This window comes from Antedon bifida, chromosome 7 (genome assembly GCF_963402885.1).
Source record: "Antedon bifida chromosome 7, ecAntBifi1.1, whole genome shotgun sequence".
NCBI lineage: Eukaryota > Metazoa > Echinodermata > Crinoidea > Comatulida > Antedonidae > Antedon > Antedon bifida.
The window spans coordinates 26893294-26912861 of record NC_136232.1 but is presented as its reverse complement, the minus strand read 5'-3'; the positions used below and the strand labels follow the sequence as shown (position 1 = coordinate 26912861).

Genomic DNA, 19568 nt, shown 5'->3' with positions numbered 1-19568 from the left:
TATAAAACTACAGGAAAGCATGAGGGACAAAGAGAATCTCAGGTGAAAATCCATTTAATATAAATACTACTGTTTGGAATTTATTGAATTAGCTCTAAACAAATGCTGTATTTTCACTGTAAATAAATAAAAATGTAATGCAAACATATTCATTGTAAATTAGATCCTGGGTGTATATGATGATGGGAAAGGTGAGGTAGGAGCAAGGGATGAAGAATAAGAAGCCCAATCAACCACCCCCTCCTTACCTGCATGGCTCTCTTTGCTGTACGTGCACTTTGTGTGATAAGGAACACTCTCTGTAACCCATCCAAGTATGAAACCCAATATACAACAGACCTCTCCTTCCGGCTCATCAATGGATGCTCTATCATTCCATCTGGAACATCTTCTAAATATCAATAATAAGCAGTAAATGTAGCAGTTTACTGTCAATGATATATATTTTTTTTAATATGGAGGCCATTACAACCTTACAAAAGAATGCTTATTCAATTGAATAAATATTTTTGATATATTTGTTGTTTTTCCAATGGTGCACATTTGACCATGTTTGAAATTTGCAAAATATTTGTTTTCATACAATTTTTATTATACTGTATCACTGAAAACAATGTGAAAGAATGGCTTAGTGCTACACAGTTAACTGACAAGATCTGAATGCCAACAGACCAATACTGGCCACTGTGTGAGAACAGTAGTTTACTACTGAACAGGCTTCCCAGTATAAAGAAATAAAACAAATAAAAAATTACCTTCATCAGTGCTATAGACACTAGTGTCATCTTCATCAGCATACATCCCATCTCCACGTAAACTACTTCGCCGAATACTCTCAGTACTTACAGCCAGCTGCCCAAATCCATCCTAAATATCATTTAATATTGAACACGGACATTAGAAATTTTACTGATAAAAATTATTACAAATATTTACATCTTGAAATAAAAAAAATATCTTTTCATAAGAAACAATAAATTGTTGTGAATTTTTTGTTTCCTTTCTTGTGGACATGTGACACACAACTGAGTGGTACATACCCTGTCTATTGTAGCTTTGACTGATTGTTTGTTTCTGTTGTACAGATTCCACATGAGCACTCTATCAAGTGTTGGATCTTCCCACGTGTACAGCAGTGATTCTGATGGACTTACAAACGTCATACTACCAACATTTCTGACAAAAGAAGCACAAAAAAACAGATAAATTACTATAATTAGTTTCGATCAATATTAAGTTCTAAGTTTGAACCATGTATACTTATAGCACAAACTAAATTGCTACAAAGAAATTGATTGAAGATACAACTCACTTTTGGTTGAATCTTAGGAACACATCGTGACATCGATTCTCAATCCTGACTGGTGCATGTCCTATTTGATAATTTAAGAACGTTATCCGCATTGGACCTTCAAAACCGCCCTCTACTTTCACGCTTAAAGCAGTCTGCAAAACAGATACATAAAAATTGAAACTGTAAATTTTGAATATTTCTTTTTCTTCTCTTTTGTGGTTTACCATTTTTATTCATTCATTCTTAGATATGTTCCCACATGATAATGAAATACAGTAAATTTTCTACTTTTTTTGTTATTTTTTTGTTTTATCATATCTGTCTTACTTTTACACAAAATTATTTGATTAAGTTACTTTAGATTTTAAAACACAGATAATGAAAATGATTACTTACTCCTCGCTCCATTCTAAGAACTGTGAAGTGAGGTTTATCAATGTTAAAATGAAGAGATGCCAAACGATCCGGTGTGTCGGGCTGACGAACATACAACTTCATTGAGGTGGTACCAGGCCAAAATGGTTGAACCTAATAACATAAAACACAGAAAATTAACACAGACTAGCAAACATATCCTTTACTGTACATATGTGGCTTGTTGCTATGAAATGCTTCTGTTTGGTGCAAAGTGCAAAAATTGTATTTTTTTTTTGTTCCTTTAATTTATGAATAAGAATTTTAAGTTGTCAGACTGCAAAGAAAAAGACACATCCTTTGAATTACTGTAATATAACTATTAAATGCGATACAACAAGTTAAGAATGTCTTGATGTTTTCGTTGTTATACTGTCTTCCGGAGTAAATCGTTTATTTAACAGTATTTTTGTATCTTACCACATTGGGTTTGATGTTAACCCAAACACCAGCTTTCACTCCTTCTTCCAGGTAGCAGAGGGGTGACCTAGTCATGTTGGTGACAAGGTGGTATGGTGTGATGGTGACAATCTTGGTCAACGAAAGACGAGACATCTGAATATCTACCCAGAACTAAAAAATAAAAATATCATACAGAAATAAGTAAATAGGAAATAAATGCAAGGGTTGTGATTACTCTGGATGTTGTCTCAAACATTCTGTATATTGCAAGTATACACTACACTTAGTTTTAAGCATTCTCATTTGATTTAACTTATTCCATTAAATTTGAGCAGACCTCAATTTCAAGCTTAAATATAAAAAAGCACTGCAAGAAATTGTTTTAGTTATGTAGCTGTATAAACTAGATCAGTCAAATTTGTCTATTGAAATAGTACAAATGTAGCATGAATTTGTGTTACCTGGTAGGTTCTATCATGTGTTTCATCCTTGCACACAACCACTCCAGAGCTACCTACAGTATCCAGTGAGAAAGATGAGGACCACACAGAGTGGAATACTCGCATCTTAGCCTGTCAAAATATATATTTCATAGAATATGCAAAAATGAGCAGGCATTTCTAAGAGAAGAATGTGAATGCATGTACAGTACATTAGGCAGAAACCTGCACTTATATAGAACAATACCATAAGATCTGAGACTTTTAGTAGCTTACAGATTATTATGTAAACTAAGTTGTATATAATATAAATGTTTATTGTTTAGAGGCAATGTTTAAAATTTACCTTTTTGCGTTTGGGACTACTAAAGTTGAACAATACTGGCTCACTGGATGTCTGGTTACCAAATACTTTGCTAGATTTTGAGGCCTACAATTATTCAAAAAAATACATTTACAGTAATTATAAAAGAAGTGATATAATGTATTATATGTCAGCCTGTTTTATTTAATATTTGTTTAACATTGGCAATATTAATTACAATACTTACAAAGTTAAATATATGTAAAATCACAGATTAAAAATACATGAAAATGTATATATATAAAAGACCAAACAATAAGAATGTCCGAAAGGATTAATAAAAGATAATTTGAATTTTTGAATTTGAAGAAACTGAAAATTTTAGTACATAGGAAGAAGGAATATGTAGTTTCATGCATATAAACAATGTTAGATATATACGTACCCTAACTTCAATGGGCAGTTCTGATTTATTGACGATCCAGTAAGGAGAATAGAGGAAGATGTCCAGTCCATTCGTACTGGACATGTGCACACCAAGGTTTAGGTAGCGCTTTCGTTCACTGTCAAAATCTTTGGTTGTCATAGAAACAAGATCATAATGTTTCATTTTAGGGGAGACATTCACAGTTCCTTCCCAACTTGACGAGAGGTAATTCTTCACCTAGAAAATAATGTTATTGAACATTTATTTAACAAACCACAAAAAAACACTTGATAATTGATGACAAAAAATAGAAATAACAACAATACTGTCATGTTCAGGATTTTGTATACATACCTGTATCTTCATGGGATTTTGATTTTCTGGGTTGATGTTGTAAATAGCCATGTTTTCACCAGCTAACAAAAACTTCAAACCTGGCTCCTAAAACAAACAAATAAAAAAAAAAAAAAAAACATTTTTTTTCTTCATATGCATGACACAATCAACTGTTGCACGACTTGTGACCTATACCTATTGAAAATGAACAGTAAATGGAATTTGTGGTATACTTTTTTTAATTTTGTCTTTGTCTTTATTTTGGGAATAATGGCATTTGCAGTATCTATATGGGTCATTTCCAAACACAATATAAATTGTGTTTGCAGTTCAAAGCCACATAAAGGCATATAGGTTCTCATCTACCTATCATTCCTATAATAATCCCAGGTACTACTGCTAGCAACTAACAATGAAACATCATTTACCTCAAAAGAAAAGATGACATCATATGGTAGGTAATTATGGAGTACAATCGGTGGGTGGATTTGTAAGGTGTACAGTGGCACTTTCTCTTTGACAATGTCTCCTTTCCGAGATGGTGACTCTGCTTCTAAAATACACTAAAAGAAAAAGCAAAAACACCGTAAAACACCTCTTGATATTCTTAAAGGTGGAGATTAAAGACTTCATACATGTTTAATTTCAGATGTCTTTCACCCTAGAGTGGTCTTTATGTCAGTCAGGTCAAGCATAAAAGAGTACAAGATCACATAGCAACACTACAAGCAACAAACCTACCTTAAAATTAAACCATTTTTCATCATTTATTTCAGTTTGTGATGAAAATATCTGCTGCTTTTTCACTTTCAGTTTTTGCCAGACTACTGCCTCATTACACAGTGTGTACCTAAGGAATGAAGTTAAGAAAATAAATTATTAAACTACAAAGATTTGGGACTTTAAATTAAACAAAAAATCATAAATATTTTCAAAATTTAATTTAAAAACAATAATTGAAAGAACATACCCTTGATCATATGGTCCAAAGAACAAACTAGCACTGTAAGCGACATCAAGGGGTAGATCCATAGTAGTATTTGGCTGTAGTACACCTAGGCTTTGCTTGCCTACTGTAGGATCGGTTGGATCCACCAGGTTGCTAGCCTTGGGTAGGTCATAGTAAACAGACATTGGTACAGCTAGGTAGTTGTGAAGCTAAAAAGATAACAGTAGGGTATATTTTTATCTAAATACTTTCCTGTATGTTTTTGTGATGTGACAACTTACCAGTTATAGCTAAAATACTAATTCTCAGTTACTTATTTGTTTAACACACTCCTTTTCTTAGTGAAATGTCCATCTGGATCTCTGTATAGTATTCATACAATTTTCTTTTGGATGATCCAATGGAAATAAAACCGCAAAACTTTTACTCATTTTCATTTTATACTCAAACTATGTTATTGTATTAAGAAACATAAATAAGTGAACTCTGACCTGTAATGGTGACCTTATCTTTAATGTTTTCTTACACCTGTTGACATCAACCTCAGCTACTACTGCATATTGTATCCCATCCTGTCATAAGTAAATAAAGTAGTTTACTATAGAAACAAGTTGAAGATGGAAGAGGATATAAGTATTCTAAATACATGTAATGTTTCAGTTTGAACCTGAGATGTACTTTCACTTGTGCTGTGTGTGTACATCTCTTCTCTGTTCATCTAATTATACAGTAAAATCATACTTACTAAAATACAAATAACCTAGATCACTTACCTTAATTGGTGATAGATAGTACAACACCTCACCAACTTGATTACACTTCACATTTTGAAGCGGGTCGAACCCTTCTACCTTAAAAACAAAAATATTTAAAATTAATTTTATAGATTGCAGACGTGACTTGTTATGTACATAATTTGTTTTGGAATTAATACATGCCTATAAAGTCATAAAGACATATAATGTATTCTTTTAATATTCAGATGATTGATTGTATTTTCTTACCTCTACACAAATGGAATCAACCGGTGTTTTAGGTGTAGTACAGTGTTTAGCTTTGAATACAATCCCATCAGTAGATTCCTCCTCCTCATCATCGTCATCATCATCGCACTTTGGTGTTGGTGGAGCAACAGAGCGGAGCGACATACGGATATGTGACCTAGCAGCTGAGGGCAGCAGACTAAAACAAGTGTCGCTGTATAGAGAAAACACCACTAAATTATTATTCACATGTTAAACTAATAATAATAATAATAATATTATCACCTCAAAACATAATATTAAAACAGATTGAACGCTTTTTATTATTGTTTTTTAATATGAAAATTAAGTTGATGCTTAAATTAAGCATTATCTTACTTATCACAGTCCATGTCAGGTTCATCATTCCCTACATCTTCAGTTCCATCAGCAATGCTTTCTATCTTTACATTCTCACCTGATGTTATTCTCTAAAATAATTTTAAAAAATGTGTAGAACACAATTACATGAAAACATGTAATGTAGATGGAATGTTTGGCTTGATTGTCATTTCTACTAGTTTGTTTATTTTAATTCTGAAACAAAGTCCATATTAAAAATTAATTAATATAATTTATGTTAACTATATTCTGTATGTAAAACTTTAACAATGATTTCTTAGTTTTAGCTTATTTTCTATGGATATATTATGTCATCACAGGATTCCGAAATAAAAAGATGAATGAATGAATGATTAAAAAGACAAAATATAAAACAATTTGTGTTACCTGAAGTGTTGTAGGTAGTTTGACCTTGATTGCCATGTTTGTAGTGTTTTTGATGGTAAATGGTGGTTGAGAGATCTGACGCTTTACTTCCATTAAGCCTTCTGGTTTGTTTACAAACCCATCAGTTACGTTATTCATTATTTCTAATGCAAATGGCGTCACTGATAACTCCAACGCATCTGGTGAGCTGATTATGATGTATGTTGATAATTTCTCTTTCTCTTCTACATCTTCAAAATCAATATCATCTGTAAAGATAAAAATTTAAATAATTCCATTTGTTATTAATACAGTACATCAAAACATATCTGATAAAATTAACATAAAAAAGACAAGCAAAAAAAAAATATAGAAACATCGTAAAGAAAAACAGTTTGTTTTCTAAAAAATAAATATGTATCAATGTATGCAATGTAGTGTTTTGGAACGTTTAAAAAACACCTGCAGAATGCCAACTGGAAATTTGGCCAATTGTTACCTACCTACAATTACGATGCATGCTAATTAACAACTACAATGTTCTTATTGTTAAACAGTAATTCATGCGTAAATCTAGCAAAATTATTACCTCGCGATTGGCTCCTACTTGATGTCAATGATGCAGCGACCTTTGACCTGCCATGCCCATCTTGTTTTGTTTTCTGTCGAGTACCACTGTCTCCATCTGTTTCTGCATCATCTTCTGATTCGCTATCTGAAAACATGTCTGTGATGAAGTCAACCACTTTATTAAAGAAGTTTCCTTCTTCTTCCACGTCATCCTCACCGTCTTGCCCAGATACAGGGTTGAATGTTCGGTCAGGCGCATCTGAAGGAGTACCAACATCTAAAAAATAATAAAAGATTTAGACAAAGTTTAAGATTTCCAAATCTATACAAATTATTAAATGATATAACAATATATCTACATCTATACTGCCTGCAGCTGATGAATATTCAATAATTATTATTTCATACATGAATATTCATCAAATCAAGTGATTTCTTATTCACCTGATATTATTCCAATATTTTATTGGTCTGCTGTAAGGCAAAAATAATACCTCTATACTGCTATGATTACTTTCAGACTAACTTACCACTGCTAAGTAAGCTGCTACTATAGTTCCCATCCCATTCCAATTCATCATCCGGACTTGAGTCTGTCTCACTTCCGCTGTCTGAACCCAGTATCTGTGGTATTAGCCTTGGAGCGCCATCATGCTGGTCACATGACTCAAAGGCTAGATCTGATTCGTTGGTACATGTAATTGGTTGACTTGGAGCTTGGCACATCTAAAAAATTCAACAAAGTATATACATTTATCTTTAAAAATTTATTTAAAGGTAAAGTTGCCAATTTTCATACAGTAAAGATAACTAGGCAGCCTGTTGCCTCAAATGACGTACCCTAACAAGGAGTTCCCATGGTCTGTAAACACCCTCCTTTTCCATTACTGGTTCAATCAGTGGCTCCCATGTTGTTAAGCGTTCATTGTACAACCAAGCCTCAGCACTTACTTCCAACTTCAAATTCATCTAAAAGACGAGAAAAAAAACTTAAGTAGTAGTTTTATGGGTACTAATATTTGAAAAAAAAGTACCATTAATAATGTGGTTGGAAATTGTATTGATTTGGTTGGTTGAAAGATCTAAAGAAGAAATGACACTGACCATTGTTGACCAGTTGGTGAGTACAGACTCCACCTTGCTTCGGACACACAACATTGGTACATGATCTGACCCTTGTTCAATGTCAAGGGTCAACTGAATTTGTTTAGTTTCAATGGTCAGTTTTTGCTTGATCTGCTGGGCATCCAATGGACTGAAGTCCACTTGTGTTTGGTCACTCTCTACAAAACGGAATAAAATGAGCAATTAGGGACAGAGACTTAAATTAAGTAAAGTTTAATGAGATTTTAAAATGTTGTATTTTTTTTTTTTTTTTTATGGACAAAATAAATGTATTCAAAATGTAACCATGAGGTTGCAGGTTGTAATAATACAGAACAAACAAAACACTCTATCACATGTTATAATGCCAATAACTTACAAGCAAATCATTACTAAATTGTAAGCACTTCAAACTAAAGCCATGACATTAGCTAAAATACTTGCCACTTCATCTCAAGTGACTTGTTAGTAAGGGTACAAGTGCAGTACACATTAACTAAGAAAATTCAAACTTCCATTACAATTTGAAAATTGTATGTGCAATTTCAATTTCATGTGCAATTTCAATTGCACAATTTTCTTTCAATCAGTGTCAAAGAATAACACAATTGTAAGTCTTGGATTTTTAAAATTAATTAATGTTTATTTTGGCAAATACATCCACTAGGACCTGGGAAAACAAGACAAATAAAAGCAAAAAAAAGACAACTTGTTAGCATGTTATAAGTTTTGTTAGATTTAATCTATAAAAGTAAATGTTTGTTTTATCAAGGTCAAATGGAACAAATTGTATATGTTGTTAGTGACTTTATTCAACCACACAATCACTATATAAACCTGAAAGTGTGTGTAATTAGCAAAGATAGTTTTTTTTTCTTATGGTCTACAACACAGCATATCTATCATGTTGTCACTCAGTTCTCACCTTTATGTCTTTTAACAGAGCCTACAGGATTTCATGTAAAAAGTGAGATTATAAATAAAAAATATAAATATCACCAAATAAAAATATAACGATAAGAATTAAATACACAAAGGAATATCAGGACAATGTCATGCATGAGAGACATTTGCACGGCCCGCTACAGTGCCTGGACTATTCCATTTTCCTTTCGAGGGGTGTCCATATTGGGAATAATGGCATATGTAGAGTCTATACAGGTAGGGATCTCAGGAAAAAGACAAAAATGTAAATGTAAGAATTAAATACACAAACAAAATTAAAGTATAATTGTATATAAACTACAACTGCTTGATATTTTATCATTAATATTATTTTCTATATACAATGTAATTTACCTTTTCGTTTTGGAAAAGCGGTAGTGAATATTGGTTTTGGTGTCCACATATCTTCACGGCTATCGTCTGAAGTCATAGATGGTCCCTTTGGCGTTTTCTAAAATGTACAAAATAAAAATGATACATTTAAAATTTCTTGATGTTTTTATTTATTTGTGAATTAAATTAAATTTTCTTTCATTCAGAATGTAAAAGCGTATTGAAATATCGATTGTATTCAATCAATCAAGTTAACATTTATTTCTTTCAAATCAAAAAAACAATAAGTCATCTTTATTAAAATGTTTGATTTCTTGAAAGGGTAACTGGTCATTGTGAATATATATTGACTATTTTCTTTTCTTAATATAATAATATATATAATTAATAGCATGTTTACAGATATACTCACAACAGTGAATGCTCTCAGTCCATGCACTATATCTTGAATCATAAAAACAACACGTGGTGAGATACGTGTACGGACACTTGATAGATTCACACCAATCTCTTCAACACCTTGCCGGGTCAAAGTTCGATGAAAATTAAGCATACAAGGATCAAGCACCTTAAAACAAAAAGTGGGTAATTTTTTTTAATTTATAAAATGCAAATTTAGGAAAATCTTTATCTGCTGTGAAATAAATTTAAAGGATAGTTTTATAGTCTATATTGATAGAATTTAAGGAAATGACAGACCTACTTAAAAAAAAAATGTTTTTATGTGGTTTCAGTTCTGTTATGTTTTTGTTCTTTATAAATAATGAATAATAATAATACATGTAGAAATTTAAAAAAGCAGACTTCTCTTAAGTCTATTCTAAAAACCCGAGAAAACCATACTTAGTAGTGTAGATCAAAAGAGTGTAAAGTTTTCGGAGAATTTGGGAAAAAAAGATGGAGAAGTACTTTGATGCTGCATTGTACTCATCAAGGCAATCCATAAAGTGTTGTTTTCTGTGCCATAGATGTTATGTATTTTGTATACAATGGGATAAAGTAAAAATTAACAGTATGTCTACCTGATAAGCTGTCCTCAATGCTTGAGAGTAGATACATGAGAAAATTTGAATTTGTTGTAACTTGGCTTCCAGTTTATCAATAGTGGACGACTGCTGGTAGTTGAGATCACCTTCAACCTACAGTACACAATAACATTTAAACATTACAAAACAGATACTTGAAACTGTTTTTTATTTATAATACAAATAATGGCCAAATACAATTCTACATTATAATAAAATTTAAATTACTTAAAGAATAATATTAATATAATATATTCTATTCGTGTACAGGTTTGTGAAAATGATTTTTAACAAAATTTGTGAAAATTGATTTTTGGTTTATTTTTGGATTTCATACAAAGTGTTCAAATATATAAAAATTAGGAAAACTGAATCTTCATAATTGTATAGAAAAAATAATTTTTATCTAAAGAACATACTTACCTGAAGCACAAGGACTTGGCTGTTCTGACTGGTAGGATCAGCAAAAAGTACAACCTCTGGTTTCTTTAGTCGGCCAGTAATCTTCAGGCTACCTTTAGAATGTGAACTAGCCTCATTGGACACTTGCCTGTTGAGTGGCCCAGTGGGGCTAGTACTGACCTTAGTAGCCGGTGTGGCCTTGGCTATAGAACTGGACAAGAAGTTGTAGACAGCTAATAGGTAGTGGATGAAGATGTTGATGCGCATTCCTTCTAATGCAAAATCCACTAAAAAAAGAATTTTAATTTTAAAAATATATGTAGAAGAAATAATGATGTAGCCTGGATAATATTTATCAGCTATACATTAAACTGTACTTTACATTATTAATATTAGTATTGGACTAAAATCATATTTCAAATCTTAAATCTACTAGTAGTATTGCAATTATAAGACATCTCTATTTTTTTAGGTCGTTTGTATATACTTCATCTTATGTATTTTTCTTTAGCTCTTAGTAAAACTTTGTTATATATTAATTGAAGATGTTGAAATAAATGAAAAATAAATAATTATTTATTTTTTATTTATTTCAAAATTTTCAATTAATTACTTACAATTCCTGTTTCCTGCTGAATCTTTTGTAAATGATATAGTAACCATTGGCAATGCATGCACTGATTTATCCTTTGGTTCCTTGTTTCCACTTTGACCTGACTGATGGATAAGTCTACAAAAACAATTGTTTTACAAATTTATGTTTCATATTTACATTTTGCGCATATCATGTTTCCATTTTTGTTTGTTTTTAGTATTTCTGTGCTCAAATATGCTGTTCTACATATTTTTTTAATCCTTTTCTTGACTCTTTTTCCATAATCTATTCAATAATATTTTCAAAATTGACTCACCTTTTAATTGCTAATGGACTGCTCCATCTGATATCTTCCAATGATATGCAGTGTATAGATGCACTGAGTTGGATTGATCCATTTTCATAAAAGGTGGCATTTCCTTCAACCTCGTGTAGTTGGAATCTTGACAGTCCATCTTGCTCTTCACGTAAGAGAAGTCCTTGGCCGTTTTTCCTCTATAAAATAATTTTAAAAATTGCAGTAACTTCTCCAATTTTCAAGGTATTTTGTGACTTATTGGTACTACTGTGATAACAAATCTACAGATTATAATCTCCCACTATTGAGAATGAAAAATTTGTCTGAACAAAGAAGTATGCATATGTAAAATGTTGCTCAAATACTACTTAATAATTATCAAAAACCTCAACTTACCAATCTAGGTTCGTTTGTGAAAAGTTCTATTTCCATTCCTTCCATTACAAACGCCATCTTTATATTTATAGAAGAGTGTGCATCTATTGTTGCTGTGGTAACCGTGACATCACTGTCTTGGCTAACACTGCTATCATCTATTACTGGTGGAGTTTTATCTGAGCAAAAATTAGAATTATATAAAAATGTAACAAAATTTAATTCATTGAATCCAATATGTACTTACATTTTGTTACAAACATGATCTAGCAAAAGAATCATTGTGAACTGAAAAATAGTTATGAATAAAACTTTGAAATAATAATAATAATGTTAAAAAAATTAAAGTGTGTTGCGTTAAATTATACTAACCAAGAACAACTTGTTCACTGACAGGAAACAGGTTCTCATTCAAAACAGCAAAAATGATTACAAGATCATCTTCTCCAATGTTTACCTATGAAAATTATAGTAAAATAATATTGTACACCATTAGCAAAGTGAGATATTTATTGTATTGTTGTTGTATGATTTTTTCTTCCTGAGAAGCTAGATAGCCATTATATTGCTAGTGGCTAAAACTAGTAACATTTAAACATTATAATTACTAGCAAAATATTTGAAGACTACTGATTAAAACTACACATTTTGTTTTCTTTAAATACTCATCTCCTAAAATCAAACAATTTCCAAAAAACTGACTCTCCATAAAATCATTTGGGGAGAGTCAGCTCTAAAGATTCCAAATTTGTTTCCTATTAGATTTAGAAAAGGGTGTTTTAAAAGAATCTCTTTTTCCATAAATTTCACAATCCTTTTTAAACTGAAATATTCACCTTAATATTTTCCAATCGTCCAGTGATGTCAAAAGGTATGACATCATTAGGGAACGGCGCCACCGCTCTGGTAATATCTACATGAAGACTGACGGGCTCGACAATAAGACGGCGAGACCCTAGCACCTGATGTGCTCCAGTAGTAGCTCTGTAAAACATATCAGGAATTCTTATTTAAATACATATTTTACCACAACAATGAATTGCTGTTTTTTTTCTGTTCAACCGTATTGCAATTTATAAACAACTTAAATGTAATTAAATATTTATTGCAATCTAAATAAACAAAGCAGACAACCAGTTACAATCTTGAAAGCTTAAGACAAAAGAAATTGATGATGGTATTGAATCTCATGTTATGTATTACTTTTTTTTTAAATGTATATTATAAATATTGAATAAATTGGGTCAACAATAATAACAAAAAAAACAGGCTTGAAAGCATGAGGTCCTGAACATAAAAACAAGAAAAAAACAAATTGTTTTAATGTGATCACTTATTTTAAGAAGTACTTTACCTGGATATTTGCACAGAATTCAAAGACACATTCATGCAATCAATCAGATAGTTAGAGTTGGGAGCCATCTTGATTGTGTTTTTAATGATGAGATCACCAAGATGTACAACCAGTGTGTCTGGTGAATGGAAGCTTTGAGGAATTAGAATCACCGGTGCACGGATGTTGATGTTCAGATTGATGCGCATACCCTGTTTGGTTAATTCCTCAACCTAAAAATTTAGTACAAGAAGTATAGTTCTAAATACATGAACAAGCATTATAGGTGACTTTTATTATACTATTTCATTGTATGTTTACATATGACAATAAACAACTTACCTGTTTTTGAACAGCTTTCTGAGATGCAACTGTTGCATTGGTTAAAACTTCAGTACTGCTAAATGGTTCAAAGAAATTCTATCCAAATAAAAAATAGAATAAATTAAAAAAAATAAATAAAATTACGGTATCAGAACATTTCATATTTTACATTATATTTACATTTATATTTATGTTTAAAAAGATATTGTTAGAATAGACAATTTAAAAATAGCCATGAGATTGATTTCTTCATAAAGTACTATGAATGAATGATGAACATTAGTTGGTTATATAACCAGTACTGCTACAGTGTTTTTATTTATAATCATTTGGAAAAACAGTGACAGAAGAGATTACCATGCAAACAAAGAATTGAACACTTACAATAAAGTCACGAACAAACTGGTAAACGAGGACGGCTTGTACGCGTCCAACTCGTAGACGTACGCAAGCATCCACTGGAATTACATCACCACTACCTAACACCGGCAAATCTCCTTTCTTATCTCGTTTGAATAAAACTAACTGAAAAATAAATTTTATGTAATAATTAACCATGTACTATTAAAAAACTTGATCTTAGTTTAAAGTAAGATAATTAAATACACTAAAAAAACCTACAAAAAATAACAGCCAGCATGCACCAAGTGTTTTTACAAAATATAGTAGGGCGATGTCTTATTCTGGAATTTTCTAAAATTGCAATAAATACCTTAGCTTCAAATGCTGTTGGGTCCTCTAGACACAAGATCTTAGTGTAAAGATTATTTACTTCAGAATCTTCCACCGAGAAATCCTTCAACCTGAAAAAAAATGTTCATAGATGCGATAAAAAGATGTGAATAAAGATAATGTATGTACAATATATGCAATGCCATGTTCATAGATGTGATGTTTTAGATATGTGACACAAAGTAATAAAGATATATTTATGTGCGATACAGATGCAGTATCTCTCAAAATACCATATTTTGAGAGAGAATTATTATGTTCAGTTCAGTATGCCATAACACACACAGAAACTAAATACTGGTTTTGAGAACATAAATCTTCCATTTATCTAATAAAACGATTGTTCTTTTTATGTCAACATTTTGTATACCTTGCTCTGATTGTTGTTCTATTTGCTTTGTCTGTCATGGACGCCTCTAGATCACGAATAAAAAGCTTAGCCAGTGTTTGGTTTGTGTCCATGAATGACACACTAATGAAGTCCATCTTGGCCTGAATATGTAGCTTAGTCATGGCTGGTAGACAGGTTGACGATGAAACTACAAACAAAAAATAATACAGTAGCTGTGATAATAACATAAATAATCCTATGGAAACAAGCTCTAGAGCTTATAGGGTTATCCTCTTGCTCTCATCCTGTTATTTGTATTATTGCGCCTGGACTATTCCATTTTCCTTTCGAGGGGTGTCCATATTGGGAATAATGGCATATGTAGAGTCTATACAGGTAGGGATCTCACGAAATAGACTGCATTTAATGAATGAGCAACAAATACAAAACCAACAAACAACCAACAGCAAGAAACTCACCAATTACAGGATGGATAAACAATCATCTATTATGCTTACAAATCAAGTCTCATTTAGTGAGCAGTGAGTAAAAAGAGTTGTGAGTGACACTAAGGTCAAGATTGAACCCTGGACTTTGGGAATTGAAGGCAAGCGTGTTAACCACCAAGCTACAGCTCCAGAACTCAATCCATCCTCAATATTACACTTACCATCAGTTTTTGGTGCAACTGGTACGGTGTGAGAGGTTGAGGATGTAGGCTGTACAACATGTATCTCAGGCACAGATGGCTTAGTGATAGTACTATGATAAAAACAGAATATTAGTAATAAAAACAAAATATAATGTTTTGTTGTGAAGAAAAAACAATCAATCCTAATTATTAAATTATTATTATTGAAATAAAAAATAAATAAATAAAAAATAAATAAAAAATAAAAAAATAGTTGTGAAGAAAAACCCAACAATCCTAATTATTATACAGTATGCAAGAGATATTTTGGCCTGACGGTTAATTCGTCTCAGCAAGTCTGGGTGGATCCCCACAACAGGCACATTAGAGGTCGTCGCAGTTTGGGAGAGCGAGTCCCAAAGGCCACCGCCCAGAGAACCTCCAGAAGCATCAGGTGTTTCATACGGGATTCCCAAGTGGGAAAGAATACCCGGTAGCGCCCTAGAGACGAGCTGCTGAAGTCCAGACGGGAGAGGCGTATCATCGTCAAATTCAGGCTCCGACCCATCATCTATGTCAGTGGAATCCCCACAGACCCGCACCTCGATACCTGGATTGTTAAGCGAGGGGACGGGAAGAGGTGCACTGGACGATCCAGTTTTAATACGCTCCCTCTCCTCTAGGGTCTTACTGACTTGCTCTGATATTAATTTCAGCATATCCGGGCTTAGCACCTGAGGTACAGGCGGCGGGTCAGGGAGTACGACCCCGGAGCTAACAGACATGGCTCTACCAGGGGGGCTAGAGTGCGCCAAGGCCCACTCATCGGCGGTAATGAACTTCGCCGCAGGCCAGCGTATGCATACCTCGCAGGTCGCAGATTGGCTGCATTTGCGGCAGCGCGGACACGCCAAATGGCGGTCCAGCTTCGTGGACGGGCGGGGCCCGCCACACACGGAACAGGCTGCGGCTTTACGAGCAGACATGGCTACAAAACAAGTAAGGATACTGTTGGTAGAAGCTTCCTTCACAAGAATGCTAAACACAATAAATCCACAAAGGTATGCGTTGCTAGCCAGGTGTCCTTTGTTATTGTTCTTTTAATTAGTTTTCCTTCAAGGTTTCAAGGTCACACGTCCGCTTTCCATGGAAAGCGAAAGGAATATGAGGACGATGTCATGCGTGAGAGACGTTTGTACGGCCCGCTACGGCGCCTGGACTATTCCATTTTCCTTTCGAGGGGTGTCCATATTGGGAATAATGGCATATGTAGAGTCTATACAGGTAGGGATCTCACGAAATAGACAAGGACAGCATCTACTTATACAAAACCAAAATAATAATAGGACCAAAGAATGTCATGTGCATTCACTGTGGGGATATTGGGAAGTGTTTCTTCACTCCAAACCTCGACACAGTTTTGCGGCGATTGACCTGACCTAGGTAGGTCATCGCAAATCAAAAGCTTCCTAATAATACATAAACCTCTGTAAGGTTTTACCTTTGAGTGATGTTCTGTACATATTTTCTGAGATACAGCATGGCAGTTTTGTGAAAGATAACATTTAGTGCTGTAAACTTGACAACAACAGCTTGCTCCATACCGTTGTAATAAGACTGCAAGTCTGGACATTCTATTGATACCTGAAAATGAAATACTCAGCTTATACAGTTGTAACGTTACCCAGAGAGAATTGTGGCAAAGAGTATGGGATGGGAAGGAGGAGGATGGAGTGAGAAGAGGAGAGAGGGGTGGAAAGGAGAATGGGGCGAGAAGGAGGAGGATTGGGTGAATAATAAAACTTACCTTTCTATACAAAATAGAGATGAGTTCAGACTTAGAAGCTGAACTTACAAGATGAAGATAAGTTCCTAGAGCACCTAGAAAAATAAAAGTATTTCTTGATTATAAAATGTAACATATGATTCCAAAAATGCACCAATACCTATGATGTACACTTTTTCAAAAGGGGAAAAGATAATAGAACTATAAAACCTCTTAAAAATCCTTATAAAAACACTGACAAATAAGGCTACAAAATGGCTTGTCAAAATATTATATCATATCTATTATAAATAAGTGTAGCATTAATCTAAATGGCAACTTTGTGGCTACCAGATGTCTCTATGAAGACGGTTTCTTGAACCAGTACCAGTAGAAACTTACCAACATGTAGTTTATCAATAACTTGAATACCACCAAGACCAAACTGGAAAGCCATTCCATGTGTACTTATGGCGCCATCTACCATCAACGAATCAACACGTAATGTTATATACTCTGTCTCCAATATGCCCGCCTCGTCAGAAGACGTACCAGAATCAACATCATCAACAGACCGCGCTTCTTTGCATGTTGAAATATTACAGACAACCTATTAATATTACAGACAACCTATTAATGGTTAAAAATCAAAATGTTATGTAGAGTGATGGGTTCGTTACATAGGAGTGAGCCCTCTATAGGAGAGGGGAAGAGAATAAACTTGCACAACAACTACAACATCTTTTGTTACTGTTTATTCCATTTAATGAGTGAGCCTGTAACAGTACCTTAACTGAACAAGGTCATTCAATTAACGAAAGAAAGGCACATGACTATGTCAACAATCATATGGCTCAAACTTATATTATGTAAAGTTAGTAATAACATCTAGTTACTTAAACTTGCCTCACGAATCAGAAACCGCAGTAGTATTGTTGTTCTGTTGTTATTTGAGTCATTTTCACCAAAGTCCGGAACTTGGTCTTGCTTTGACCATTGGTCAATGGACTGGTCAGAATGGTCAGAAGCAGAGTAATATACATCAGGTGATTTTGGCTCTAATAAAATATTAAAATAGGAAATAATGAGGTAATTGCAAAATATTTTAATAAGATTTAAATTTAGAACATATTTAAATTTTCTTAAACAGAAACACCTAAAATCGTACCTTCTAACTTTGTTAGTGGTTGTTCAGTTGGCGTTGATGCATCCGATTCATCTGTTACTGGTGGTTTTATTCTTGGTTCTCTGAAACTCTTCCTCACTCTCTTCAGGGTCGATAACGACGGCTCGGTCTTTAACGCAAGTGGATCCTATACAAACAGATAAATGCGTTATATATTTACATTTGTGTTCTTCAGAAAGGCAGTACTCTCTTCACACAGGATGGGAATCTGTGATAATATGTTTATTCAATAAAGAAAATGCTTGTTAAAATTTGAGAAAGTAAAGATTAACTCACCAGCGAGAAGACCACACCTCTAGGTGGCGATGTTTCAAGTTCTGCTTTATTTAATGGTAGAGGTAGGTGATGAACAAACTAGAAGAAAAAAATGAACATGTTGTTGAGGATGAAGTTTAGATATATAAACTTTATTTATTCACAAGACTGATATACAGTACAACTCGTTCAATCAATATTGATTGTTTTTACACAAGTTCGTGATATTACAAAAAATCCAACACCATATAAATAAAAAAAAAAAAAAAAAAAATTGAAATTGAAATTTAGTTGTCAAATTAAAAGTATAATAGTTACCTGCAGTAAAGTTTTCAACTTGCTCTCAGATATATTCACCTTAACTGAAGGAAGAACTGCTTCGACTTTCAGCCTGAAAGATTGAAATCAAATTAAACACTGAGTGGTTTTCTGGGGTTGAATGGGTACATGAATAGAGTGTGCATCTCTGCAATGGTAAATGTAGAGTACAGTATCTATACTTGTATCTGTAATATCCTATACACTACAATGATGGTGACAAAAACTTGCTTTTTAGATGATTGGCCTAAAATAATCTAAAAAAATAATAAAGCAAAACCAAAAAGCTATTGCTTACTGTGGCAATTCTTTGTATTCAGGTTGTACACTGTTGAATAAACTGAGTTGCAATCCAAAGCTGGGCAGTAGGTGACGCTCTGAATCTCGAAGCTCTAGACTTTCATGCCAGTTATCACCTTCAAAACAAAATTTGAACTTTTGTTTTCAGAACTTCAGAATAGATGCATATCAATCTTAACTAATTTGTATTAGAGAATGTCTCTGTATGGTTTTTGCATACAGAGAGAAGTATATATTCTATGGTGACATTTCCACAATCTAGCATGTGATTTCTTAATTTAATGTACACATGAATCAAACACATACCTGAGTGGGCTAGTAGTATCTGTATGTCATTAATGTGAACATTAAACTTATCATACAAATGTTCTTCGATTTCAGTTCTGGTTGCACCCTAGAAATAAGATTTAAGCATTGGTATTAGGCAAAATGTTTGGGGAAAAAAGGATA

General features: G+C 33.1%; 1 protein-coding gene across 1 annotated transcript in view; it reads right to left on the bottom strand.

The window, feature by feature from the left end:
- Positions 1-19568, bottom strand: part of LOC144847404 (intermembrane lipid transfer protein VPS13A-like) — a 72279-nt gene that overhangs the window by 32500 nt on the left and 20211 nt on the right. The window contains exons 18-63 of the mRNA XM_078703741.1: positions 19425-19512; positions 19117-19234; positions 18819-18891; positions 18522-18599; positions 18228-18372; positions 17966-18117; positions 17462-17669; positions 17102-17175; positions 16796-16938; positions 15334-15425; positions 14703-14871; positions 14313-14403; positions 13985-14125; positions 13619-13696; positions 13298-13509; positions 12780-12927; positions 12316-12400; positions 11965-12122; positions 11587-11765; positions 11293-11405; positions 10697-10962; positions 10271-10387; positions 9661-9816; positions 9270-9366; positions 7971-8149; positions 7707-7835; positions 7397-7592; positions 6886-7143; positions 6318-6565; positions 5928-6019; positions 5571-5763; positions 5340-5417; positions 5058-5138; positions 4588-4775; positions 4359-4467; positions 4046-4180; positions 3636-3722; positions 3300-3518; positions 2897-2980; positions 2572-2682; positions 2129-2281; positions 1691-1822; positions 1313-1446; positions 1041-1176; positions 756-867; positions 249-391 (exon numbers count right to left, since the gene is read on the bottom strand). Of these exons, the coding sequence (XP_078559867.1) occupies positions 249-391; positions 756-867; positions 1041-1176; positions 1313-1446; positions 1691-1822; positions 2129-2281; positions 2572-2682; positions 2897-2980; positions 3300-3518; positions 3636-3722; positions 4046-4180; positions 4359-4467; positions 4588-4775; positions 5058-5138; positions 5340-5417; positions 5571-5763; positions 5928-6019; positions 6318-6565; positions 6886-7143; positions 7397-7592; positions 7707-7835; positions 7971-8149; positions 9270-9366; positions 9661-9816; positions 10271-10387; positions 10697-10962; positions 11293-11405; positions 11587-11765; positions 11965-12122; positions 12316-12400; positions 12780-12927; positions 13298-13509; positions 13619-13696; positions 13985-14125; positions 14313-14403; positions 14703-14871; positions 15334-15425; positions 16796-16938; positions 17102-17175; positions 17462-17669; positions 17966-18117; positions 18228-18372; positions 18522-18599; positions 18819-18891; positions 19117-19234; positions 19425-19512 (6378 nt within the window). The remainder of the gene's footprint in view (positions 1-248; positions 392-755; positions 868-1040; positions 1177-1312; positions 1447-1690; positions 1823-2128; positions 2282-2571; positions 2683-2896; positions 2981-3299; positions 3519-3635; positions 3723-4045; positions 4181-4358; positions 4468-4587; positions 4776-5057; positions 5139-5339; positions 5418-5570; positions 5764-5927; positions 6020-6317; positions 6566-6885; positions 7144-7396; positions 7593-7706; positions 7836-7970; positions 8150-9269; positions 9367-9660; positions 9817-10270; positions 10388-10696; positions 10963-11292; positions 11406-11586; positions 11766-11964; positions 12123-12315; positions 12401-12779; positions 12928-13297; positions 13510-13618; positions 13697-13984; positions 14126-14312; positions 14404-14702; positions 14872-15333; positions 15426-16795; positions 16939-17101; positions 17176-17461; positions 17670-17965; positions 18118-18227; positions 18373-18521; positions 18600-18818; positions 18892-19116; positions 19235-19424; positions 19513-19568) is intronic.